This window comes from Pristis pectinata, chromosome 11 (genome assembly GCF_009764475.1).
Source record: "Pristis pectinata isolate sPriPec2 chromosome 11, sPriPec2.1.pri, whole genome shotgun sequence".
NCBI classification, from domain to species: Eukaryota; Metazoa; Chordata; class Chondrichthyes; order Rhinopristiformes; family Pristidae; genus Pristis; species Pristis pectinata.
The window spans coordinates 32,450,927-32,463,669 of NC_067415.1; the positions used below are offsets into that span (position 1 = coordinate 32,450,927).

Below are 12,743 nucleotides of genomic sequence, written 5' to 3' on the forward strand. Positions count from 1 at the left end.
TCAGTAATTTTCTATGGTCACAATAAAATAGATTTTAATACTGGTTTATAATAATACATTTAAACATAATTAATTACTATGTTCAGTAGTTGCATAAGTGCCAATTTAACAGAGACAATGCAACCAGAAATTTTTTTTAAAATACAAAATAAAATCAGCAATAAGGGTATAGGCAATAAATAAAACGAAAGAAGACCAAGCAAATAGGAGACGAAGATGATGTCAGGGGGTTGTCTCCGTAATTGGATGTCTGTGACTAGTGGTGACCCATATGGATCAGTGCTGCAAAGATCAGACACTTGCTCTTTGTAATAAGTGTGAATTACTTGGATGTGGGAGGCATAATCAGTAAATTCGCAGATGACATGAAGATTGGCGGAATAGCTGATAGTGTGGAAGGTAGAGATATTTTGGTGAAATGGACTGAAAAATGGTAGATGGAGTTTAATCCAGACAAATATGAGGTGATGAATTTTGGGAGTACTAATGAGACTTGGAGATACATCATGAATGGTAGGGTCTTAGGCAGTATTGAGGAATAGAGGGATCCTTGAAGGTGACAACAGAAGCACATAATGCGGTTAGGAAGCCATATTGTATACCAACCTTCATTAGTCAGGGCATCAAATGCAGAAGGGAGGTTATGCCTCAGCTAGTGTACTACGTGCAGTTCCAGTCACCATGTACAGGAAGGATGTGATAGTGCTGGAGAGGGCGCAGAAGAGTTTCACCAGGATGCTGCCTGGGAAGGAGCAGTTCAGATATGAGGAGAGGCTGGTTAAGCTGGGTCTGTTCTCTCTGGAGCAGAGGATGTTAAGTGGACATGACTGAGGTATTTAGAGTTTCGAGGGGTACAGATAGGGTAGACTGCAGGAAACTTTTTCTCATATCAGAGGTAGATAAAACTAGAGGACACAGATTAAGTGTAAGGGGACAAAGATTTAGAAGGGATATGAGGACATCTTCTTCACCCAGACATGGTAAGTACCCAGAATGCACTGCTGGAGAGAGTGGTTGAAGCTGGGTCATTAATAGCATTTAGGAAGTGTTTAAGTGAGCATTTGAATCACCTACACATTGGAAGCTAATCAGCCAAGTGCTGGGAGATCGGGTTAATATGGAAAGGTGCCCACTGGTTGGCATGGACGAGTCGTGCCTAATGGCCTGTTTCCATGCTGTATGATTCTATGACTTCTATGAATAAACAACAACTAGAAATAATTCTGAGAGAAAGCCATCATCTAATTTCGAGACCATCCCATGGCTAATGCATTTCTCAATGCCATTTCTCAAGTAATGATTCATTCAGAGTTTTACATTTTGACAAAGCCATCTGTTTATTTTGTCCTCTGAAATGGTCAATAACTTCAGCTGCTTTGCATTTAATGCACACACCTTCACCTTTTATCTGTCTTTGGCTCTGTTGGTTTTAATAAATTGTACTAGGCAGAAAAATTATGTACATGCACACATACAATATATGTGAGTTGCGGAAGATGCTAAGACTGCTGTGCGGAACGAATGGAAAATATTCTTCCAAACACTACCCATCTGGTGAAATGCTGGCATGAGTACAATTATCTTTCAATGTACGTTAGTTGACATATGGTTTGTTGGAGGCACCTGTATCAAGAACAGACAAAAGTCATCCGATGTTTGTTGAAAGTTAGGGAAACCTTGAAAAATCATCACTGCCAGCAAATAATACTTTAACGTGTGCTAATAGGAAACTCAAGAAATGCCTTAGCTAGAGAAGGTCAGAGTTATACAGCACAGAAACAGGCCCTTCGGCCCAACTGGTCCATGCCGACCAAGACTCACATCTAAGTTAGTCCCATTTGCCTGCATTTGGCCCATATCCCTCTAAACCTTTCCCTTCCACATACCTGTCCAAGTGTCTTTTAAATGTTAATGTACCTGCCTCAACCACTTCCCCTGGCAGCTCATTCCATACATGTACCACCCTCTGGGAAAAAGGCTGTGCATTCACCCTATCTATGCCCCTCATGATTTTATACACCTCTATGATATCAACCCTCATTCTGTTATGCTCCAGTGAATAAAGTCCCAACTTGCTAAACCTCTCTTCATAACTCAGTCCCTGGAGTCCTGGAAACATACTCGTAAATCTCCACTGCACTCTTTCCAGCTTAGTGGCATCTTTCCTATAGCAGGGTGATCAAAACTGAACACAATATTCCAAATTCGGCCTCATCAACGTCTTGTAAAATCCCAACTTCTATACGCAATGTCCTGACTGATCACGACCAGTGTGCCAAAAGCCTTCCTCAACACCCTGCCTACCCGTGATGCCACAAGATGTACAAATTACTGTGGTTTGGAAACAGTCATACCAATAAGGTTTCACTGTTGGCCAAAAAAAGTTACAATTTGACTGAAAACAGGCCAACACCAACACTGGGAAGCAAGACACGGTTGAGCAGATCCTCATTTACTGAAATCATAAGCAACCTAACTCTGTTATTTATCAAAGTTCTTAAAAAAAACAAAGTTAAAATTGAGGTTTGCAATATCCTGTCCATTAACAATCATAAAATATAAGCTTTCCAATTTTAGCAGTAACTGTATCTATTGCAAAAGCTTTGAAGCTTCAAACTATAGTAACAGCTCAAATTAACCAAAAAAAAATTTCTGAGAAAATTGCGACTTTCAAAGTCAAGGGAAAAAGCCAAATCACAAGAGGCTTACAGTAATGTTTCATACAATAACATAAAAGACAACCATCAAAAAAAAGTTGTACCAAAATTGTGACTGCTTTGAACATCTCTAGAATTGTAACAAAGTTCCATGTTGAGTTTGTAAGAAATTATAAGCAAAGTTTTCTCCCAGCCAAACTATAAAATCTGGAAGGCAAAAAAAAATTCTGGATGTTGGAAATCAGAAGCATAAATAGAAAATACTGGAAAATCTCGGAAGGTCAGTCAATATTTATGAAAGAAAAAGAAAAAGTAGCAGAGTTAATGTTTACCTCTGCCTGATAGGCAGCCATAAGTGTCAGCCTAGTTTTTGGTTAAAAACCATTCACATTTGCAGAATAGGACGACAGGTTGAAATTCTCTAGTACAGCACCCTTGGGACCTGAACAGTGTCTGATCACAGAAACTGCCCCTTAATCATCACCTTCTCAGCAGGAGGGTTCCAAGAACTGTTTATAACCTGAAGTTTCCCTAGGTTAAAAATGCTGTCAACTGAGATTGCAAAAATTGCACTGGTAGGTTAATTAGCTACAGATTAATACAGATCTTAGTTAATTTTAGATTTGAAGTAGATCTTAGTTAGGATTAGTTAATTCGTATGCATCTGTACCACAAATTCAAAATGTGTCTGACCACGGGAGTTGCCAGACCAGTGTTGCAACCTATACTTTCAACTGAACCAGAATTAACTCTTGTTGATGCAAACACTACTGTACAATTATAAAACAAATGACCCACTATCAACTTAACACAAGCATAACACTTTAAGAATCACCTCGAATCACATTCCCTAATAAAACAGCCAACAACCTAAGTTGCCCACAAGCTCTATAGTAATTGGTGGCTTATAATAAACAACTATATTATACTATCAGATATTGTCAGAATGCATGACTGTTACCAGCTTTACAAACATCTACAAATCTCAACCTCATTTTAAAATTCATGCATTAAAATGTCTGCTACACATTTCATATTGTGCTAGTGATCAAAGAACTATGCATTATATTTACACCAATGAGCATCTTGTAACCATCATTTCTTTAAAATTAATGTACAAAATACTTTGATAAAAATGTTGCTTAGCCTCAAAATACCTACACAGGTGAATGCAATTAGACATAAATGTTCAAAAATGTGACACACACAGCTGGTTAAGAAGTTAATTTTGATCTAAAATTGACACCCTGCTGAACCATATTCATTCTTCATTTTTGCCAAAAACAGCCAACTAGCTTGAGAGGGGCAAAAAAATGAGCTGCTGGAGGAACTCCCCAAGTCAGGCAGCATCTGTGGAAGGAAATGGACGTACAACGGTTTGAGTAGAGACCCTTCATCTGGACTGAAAGAGTGGAGGGGAGGTAGCCAGTATAAAGATGTTGGGGGGGGGGGGGGGGGGGGGGGGGGGGGAGAGAGAGAGAGGAGATAAGAGCTGGCAAGTGATAGGTGGATCCAGGTGAGGAGGGGGTGATTGACAGACAGGTCAGATGGGGAGGGAAGGGTGAAGATAGTGACAGAGGCAGGAAGGTGATAGATGGAGGAAACAAAGGGCTACAGATGGTGGAATCTGGTAAGAAAGGAAGGCGATGAGTAGAAACAAATTAGGGAGGGAAGGTGGGCAAATGGGAACAGTAGGTGGGGGGAAGGGAACAAATATGGGTGATAAGAGACCTCCAGCTCCATCCAGGGACCTAAACAGCCCTTCTATGTAAAATAGAGATTCACATGCACCTCCTTCAACCTCATCTAATGCATTCGGTGCTCTCAACGTGCTGATCATCTGCACTCTGTCCACAATGGCTATCTGGAGCTCCCGGATGCAAGCCATTTTAATTCCCTTTCCCATACTGAACTGACTATCCTCAGCCTCCTCCACTGCCAGAGTTAGGCCAAACGCAAACTAGAAGAACAGCACCTCATATTCCACCTGGGTAGACTAAAATCGAATGGCATGAACACTGAATTCTCCAATTTCAGGTAACCTGCTCCCCTTCAGTTCCTTTCTCTATCCTCCTGATCTACCCAGGTCTTCTCACACACACCCTTCTTTCCAACCCGCACACCCCCAGCCTCCAATCACCCATTCTGTCACCTCCCCCACCTACTCCATCTGACCATCACCCACATGCTCCTCCCACTGAGTCCCCTATCCCACCCCTCCCTTATTTGGTTCCATTCTTCATCTTCCTTTTTTTAAAAAATAATCAGATTCCACAATCTGCAGCCCTTTGTTGGCTCCACTTGTTACCTCCCAGCCTCTGTCACTAGATCCACCCTTCCCTTCCCCACCTGACTCCATCTAATTAACCCCTTCTCACCTGGATCGACCTATCACTTGCCAGCTCTTGCCTCACTCCCCCCACCACCACCTCTTTATACTAGCTATCTCCCCTCTACTCTCAGTCCAGATAAAGGGTCTCAACCCAAAATGTTGACTGTCCATTTCCCTCCACATATGCTGCCTGAACCGCTGAGTTCCTCCAGCAGCTCGTTTTTTTGCTCCAAACAGAATTACATGGAAATAACATCAGTGCATTAAAGAAATGTGGCTGCAGGGTGATCAAAGCTGGAACTAAATATTCCAGAGTATTTGACATTTAAGAGGGGCAGACATAAAAGGAAAAGTGTTAATGGAGTACCATTAATAAGGGAGGAGATTAGTGCAATGGTGAGAAATAATCTTGGCATTACAGATGTAGAATTACAATTAACGTGGATCAAGATAGGAAAAAGCTAAGGACATAAATGTCAGTAAGCCACCAAATAATAGTTGTAATGTTGGTGCAATACATATCAGAAATTAAAGATGCCTGTGACAGGGTTAATACAATAATTGTGGGAGACTTTAACTTAAGTATAGACTGGAGAAATGGAATTTGCTATGATACAGAAGATGCATTTATGGGATGTATTCGAAATACTTTTCTAGATCAATATGTTGAGGAACCAGCTAGGAAAAGATTATTGTGGATCTTGTTTGGTGCAATGAGAGTGGGTGATTGATGATTTTGTTGTCAAGTTACACTTTGTGGGGGATCAACTATAATACTACAGAATTCTATATTGGGTTCAAAAGTGATATAGTTCAAACCAAAAGTAGGATTTTAAATCTAAACAAAAGAAATTATGAAGCTATGAGAGGACCAGTGCCTGTGGTTAATTAAAATAATATATTGAAAGGTATAACAGGGGACAGGCAATGGTTAGCTTTTTAAAAAAAAGCACAAATTCCTATATACCTTTAAGGCACAAAAGCCTAGAATGAAAAGCGATTCATCCATGGCTTACCAGAGAAATTAAAGATTGTATTAAATCAAAAGAAAATATTTATTTGGTTGCAGAAAGCGGTAGGTCTGAGAATTGGGAGCATTTTTGGTGCTCAGCACAAGAGAAGCAAGAACCTAATAAAAACTGAATGGCAAGAAACCCAAAAACTGGCTGTAAGAGCTTTTATGGGTATGCCAAAAGGAAAAGTACTAGAGAGAACAAATGTTGTCTTCTTACAAACAGAGGCAAGAGAATTTATAATAAAGAAATGGAAGAGAAAATAATTATTTTGTATCTGTTTCTACAGAAGGCGGCACACAAAATGTGCTAGACATAATAGAGAATCAAGGGTCAAATGAGCACAAGGGAATGAAGGAAATAACGAGTCAAAAAGTGGTACAAGCAGTCCCCTGTATTAAAAAAGTTGGTGTGCTTTAAAGCTGAAATTCCGAGCACCTGATGATCTATATCCAAGGGCTTTGAAAGTTATGACTTTAGAGATGGTGATGCTCTGGTTATCACTTTCCAAGGCTCTGTAGATTCTAGAACTGATCAGGCAGTAGCAATTATGACTCCGCTATTTCAGAAAGGAGGGAAAGAGAAAACAGGAACTTCCAAACCATTAGCCTGATGTCAGTGGTAAGGAAAATGCTGGAATCTATAATGAAGTAACTGTAAAACAAAAATTCAAAAAGAAGAGATTGAGCAGAGTCAACATGCGTTTATAAAGGAAGACAATCATGCTTGTCCTGTTGGGAGTCCTTTGATGATGCAACTAGTAGAATAGATAAGTGGGAACCAGTGTATTTGGCTTTTGATAAGGTCTCATACTGGAGCTTGGTCAACAAGGTTAAAGCACATGTAATTGGAGATTGAAAATGAGTTAGTGGACAGAAAGTAAAGGGTAAGAATAAACAGATCATTCTCAGATTGGCAGGATGCAATTAATGAAAGGTATTTAATGACTGCAGGGGTTTGTGCTTGGGGCCCAACTTTTCATGACCTACATCAACAATTCACAGATGTTATATTTCCAAGTTTTCAGACAATGCCAAATTAGGTGGGATTATAAATGCAGAGGAGGGTATAAAGCTACAAGGAAACATGGACAAACTGAGTGAGTGGACTAGACCGTAGCAAATGGAATGCAATATAGAAAAATGCGGTATACTGTTTCTGCGGAGGGTGGGAATAAATGAGAGGGGAAGATGGCAAGAAATGATAAAGAGAGAAAAAGGTAGCAGGTAGCAGGACGCAGTCATAGCCAGAAAATGATAGGAAGTGTGCATGTCAATAGGATCAAGGAAGAAATAATGGTTTATGAAGTCAAAAATTAAGGATTCTCTATCAAAATGCACAAAGCATTCACAAAAAGGTAGCACAAATGGTGGTGCAAATGGAGATAAATGGGTATAATCTAATAACCATTATTAGAGACATGGTTGCAATGCAACTAATGTTGGAACCTGAATATTCTCCTTGGCATTTCAAAAGAATGGGCAGATTGTAAAAGGAAGTACCGTTACACTGATAAAATGACTTACATCAGGACAATAGAGAGAAATTATCTTGGCTCAAGAGATCAGTAGATAGAATCAGTTTAGGTGAGGCAGAAGAAAAGAAAATCACTGGTGGCATAGTTGATAGGGTACTTAACGGTGACCATTTTGTTCAGCAGAATATTAATCAAGAAATAACTGTGGCTTGTAACAAAAGGTAATACGAGAGGTGACCTTAAACCTTATATCAACAGTCAAATCAAACTGATAGAGCACTTTCATGGAACACTTTCACAGCAGTTTACTAGAGCAACATGTTGCTGAACCCAATGTGACTGGACCCAACCAGGGAATAGGCTAGTTTTGATTTGATAGTATGTATTGAGATAGAATTAATTAGTACTTTCAGCTGGGGAAGAGCAAGCATAACATGACAGAAGAACGCATTCTGTTTGAGAGTAACAAATGTAGATTCAAAGCCAAGATCTTAAACTTGAATATAGACATTTACATGTGAATAAAAGGACCGTTGGCCAAAGAGGATCGGGAATTAGATTAAAGAATATGATAGTAAATGAAAACTAAAAACAAAATTAAAATAAAAATCTGAAAATAAAAAGACAAAATGCTAGAAACACTCAGCAGCTTAGCAGCATCTATGGAAAGAGAAACAGAGCTAACGTTTCAGCTCCAAGACCCTTTGTTAGGGCTGAGAAAAAGAAAAACAGGTTAGTTTTCAGTGGCAGAGAAGGTAGGTGAGGGATAGTCAGAACAAAGGAAATACCTCTGATAGGGTAAAATCAAATGAGTAAATGTAGCAGTAAAAGTAGCAGGTAGGATCAGATTATGCTTTTTTGTCTGTGTAATGTCTTACTAATAACAAGGCCTGTGGTACAAGCCCAGGAGTACTGGTTATACAAATAGAAAAAGAAAAACTTAGTCAAAATGATGAAAGACAGATATGGCCAGTTCTGATACAGACAGAAAGAGAATTACCAAAAGTTGGAGAAATCGATATTGGTCCCTTAAAAACTGAGACAGGAAGATTAATTATGACGATTGTACAAATAGCAAAGACATTAAATATTTTGTTTTTTTTCACAGTAGAGGGATTCAGAAGACATACCAGAAATAATTGAAAAATCAGCAGGCAAGAGGGAGTGAAAAAACAAAATCATTCTCACTGGGGAAAAAAGTATTCAAGCTACATGCAAGGATACTAAAGCAAGAGGATGCAGAGATCATGGATGCATTAATTGCAAGCTTCAAGAGTTCACTAGATTCTAGATAGATCCCAGCAGATAAGAAAGCTGCAAATGTTGCAACGTTGTTTGCAAAAGACAGGAGAAAAAAAACAAGCACTGGCCAGTTAACCTCTGCAATTGAGAAAATGCTGGAGCCCGTTAGTAATCAAGTGTCACAGAACACCTAGAAAACTGTGACCAGTGTGGTGCCGTAGGGATCAGCTATGGTTTTGACTATTTACAATTTATGTTAATAATTTAGACAAAGGGACCAGGGATATTATACTGAAGTTTGCTGATGATACAAAGGATAGGGGGTGGGAAAACCATTTGTGATGACAACACAAAAAACTGTAAGAGGATAAAAATAAGTTATATTACTCGCAAAACTATGGCAAATGTACCATGATGCGAGGAATTTGGGCTTTCCACTTTGGCCAGAAGAACAGAAAATAGAATATTATTTGAATGGCAAGAGACTATTAATATTGGTGTTTAGAGAGTTTTTTGATGACATACAGGGAACAAAAATTTAGTATGCGGGTAGAGAATGAAGTGTTGGCCTTTATTACAAGAGGGGAGGTGTACAAAAATAGGAAACCTTATAGAGCCTAGAGCTATATAGAGCCTGGAATTTTTCTCATCTTATTTTAGAAAGAATATACTTGGAGATTCCAGCTAAATATGAAGGGGTTATCTTATTCAAGAAGATTAACCATGTTTAGCCTATATTCTTTAGTTAGAAGAAAGACCATATTAAAATATAAAAGATGGATACAGAAGGAATATATCCTCCAACAGAGGAAGCTAGAAAAAGGGACAGTGTCTTAGAATGAGGGGTCAACATTTAAAAGAATTAACATTCCATCAACCTGAAACATTATCTGTTCCCGTCTCAGCAGATACTGCCTAAACTGCAGGATATTACTATCATTTTCTGTCTTTTATTTCAGATTTGCAGAATCTGCAGAATTTTATTTTTACAAAATCAGGATCCTTTTTGGGGAATTCCAGAGTAGCTTCATTCAAACTTTGCCTTTAACTACCTGTTTCCTCTTCCCTCTCAATTGCAGCATCATAGGAAGTTATTTCAACTGATTTTGTTTTTGTAAGAAGAATGGGTAAAGAAAGAGTTTCCAGTCACTTAATACTAATAGCACTAACTCCATAGCTTGACGAACATTTGTTATCACTTTCCAAGTAGAATGATCAACATTAGCCTTGAAGGGTTGGAGTTAGTGTGGGAGGGGTTGAGCAATGTGAGGCCTTTTAAAAGAGCTAGGGTAGAGGCAAAAACCCAAACAACATTGAGTATCCTAAAACCTAAATCAGAGAAGGTCAAATAAATCATAGATTTAAAAAAAAGGTAGAAATCTTAAGAGCAATATCCAGCTATCCCATCTTGTGTGTACTTTGTTTACAAACATTAATGAAAGAAGAATCCAACATGGATATGCTCATTGCAACTGCATTGGAGTTCACTGTGTTACTGAACAAATTGCTAAACACAGTATAAAAACTAGGCCTCAATTATCAACTCAAATGTTACTAGGCTGCCAAAGTGTAGAGAACAAGACTATGCCATGCATAATAACAAACAAAAATCTTACTTTCAAAAACAGTTAAAAGTAAGTTTAATTCACAATAGCAATATTCTACTGATATTATTAGGATTACTTAGCACGATTTAAAAATTTTCACTTTTCTGCTCTTCTGGTTATGAAAAGTGGAAAATATTTCATGCCCTGAGTCTCTAAAAAATTTACAGTTAAATAAATATTATTTGGACTACAGTGTTAATCTAAAATTTGTAAAGTTGCACTGACGCGACTTGCTATCACATTTTTCCTCACAGCTGAAATACATTAAAGCATCATTTGGGACCTAGAGGCACTTGCAGCTCTTCAATAATCACCAAATAATGGTGTAGTCTCAAATAATGTTTAATCTAACCCAATGATTTTTATATAGTATATTTAATATAGGAAAATGAAAGACAATTTTATAAAACACTTTTCTGCATTCCATGTAAATATTTTATTGAATTATGTTTTCCCTGGGTTAATCTATTATACTTTAGGAAAACAAAGCTCATTGTTCTGTTAAAAGTTTAATGTTTAATACTTTTGATGGGGTAGAATTTAAATTACTATAGTATGGATGACTACGTGCATGAATACACATTAAATCACAAACCAGTCTCTTTTAACTATTGCCGGTTAGAGGTTGTTTTTGTTTTAAAACACAAAATCAGGAAATGCTGCAACCAATGTGTGCACAGATATGAAATAAAATGGTTGTGTAATATTAAGTAACACAGGACTTAATTTCCCCCAATCTTCATTGAAATCATGCATGGAATTTTTATGTCCACTTGAGAAAGAGATTCAATGATGCAAACATCTTTCAAATGAAATGGACGAAACCTCTAATATGTGCCCAGACCACCACGCATCTCATCCAGGGATGTCATTTACAATTACTGAGCTAAGTAATACAAAATCTTTAAATGTAGAATAATCTAAAAGAAACAACGGCATTTTCAGAAATTCCCAAAAAATGAAACAAGGCCCAGAACCAAGCAATTTGGCTCATCAGGTCTATGCTGGCTACCAATAGAGCAATCCCATCAGTTCCATTCTCCCTCTCCTTGTCTTCCTATAACTCTTCAAATTATTCTCTCTTTTATTTTTCCAACAACTTCCCTTTGAATCATTTGTCACTAACCTACACTGAGGGGTAATTTACATAGGCAATTAGGCTGGCACTACATATTTGAGATTTGGGATGGAAACTCACTCAGTCACAGGGAGAATGTACAAACTCCAATATATAGAACAGATGATCAGAATCTAACATGCAGCAGTACCATGTGCTACACTATGGGCCACCCAGACTGGCCATAACATCACAAGGAGCTGATGAAATTATAAGATCTGAAATAATAGTCCACACCCCATCTAATTGAGAACATACCTCACACAATGACTAGTTACAAGTTTAGTTACATTATGAAGAGTGTCTTTTTTTTAAAAATTAGGACATTTTCAGAACCAATTACTTTGGTAAGAGAAAAGAAATATGGTATGACGTTTTAAAATACTTTGGTATATTTTGGTGATTGCTCAAACAATATTTTCATAAATGCTTAACAATTCATTGAAAACAATTTTCCAGTTCACAATCCACTGATTCACGGACATTGCTATTTCATGAAACTGCCAATTTGAAAATCAGCTGCTGGAAATGTGCATAGCATTTATGATGGCAGAAATATGACAAGGGTGGTTGTAATAAAGGAAGTATCACATGTAAACCATTTTTAGCAAACCAACTTCTCTCCTCTTTACTTATTAAAATGAATTATGAGCAACTTACTGTTTCTTCATCAGTTTCTTCAATTTCTTCAGTTTTAAAGCCGAAAATATTCCTTCGCTTCACTGTAAGAAGATTGGAATCATCATGGTCATCAAAAGCATCATCATCAATGAACGGGAATGCTGCTACTTGTTTATTCTCCTCTTCATTACTTGGATCATTTTTATCAATGGAATCATTATTCATACAGCACAAATTGTCTTTGGTTTTCTTCTTGGCCTCTTGTTGGAAAGAGGTCTGTTCCCGAAATAGAGTCTTAAAGTCTTCCAATTCCTCATCAGCTCCTTCTTGTGAACTTTCTGCTGCAGTATCATTCACAACAGCTAATTCATTATCTTGGACTATGTTGTTCATAGAAGACATTTCTCTTTCTTTTTGTGCTCTCTGAAGAAATCTAATTCGAGGAGGAACAGCAAGACCCAAGGAGCTGTAATGGAAGGGCATATTATATCTTTAACAGCTTGGTCTTCCATAACAAGACAGCACACAAATAGGTCATTCAGATCCTACATCTGTTGGTTATGCTCCATTTAGGTCACCTCCTGTTCCACTCTGTCAGCATAAATCTCTTTTCCCTTCTTTATATACTTACCCAGATGCAATTTTCGCCTTACCTACTCGCTGTCGTCACACTCTCA

The 12,743-nt window shown here is 37.9% G+C and overlaps 1 protein-coding gene across 1 annotated transcript in view; it reads right to left on the reverse strand.

Moving 5' to 3' along the window:
• Positions 1 to 12,743, reverse strand: part of ddx10 (DEAD (Asp-Glu-Ala-Asp) box polypeptide 10) — a 217,265-nt gene that overhangs the window by 141,968 nt on the left and 62,554 nt on the right. Inside the window, exon 13 of the mRNA XM_052026644.1 lies at positions 12,106 to 12,532. Coding sequence (XP_051882604.1) covers positions 12,106 to 12,532 — 427 coding nt within the window. The remainder of the gene's footprint in view (positions 1 to 12,105; positions 12,533 to 12,743) is intronic.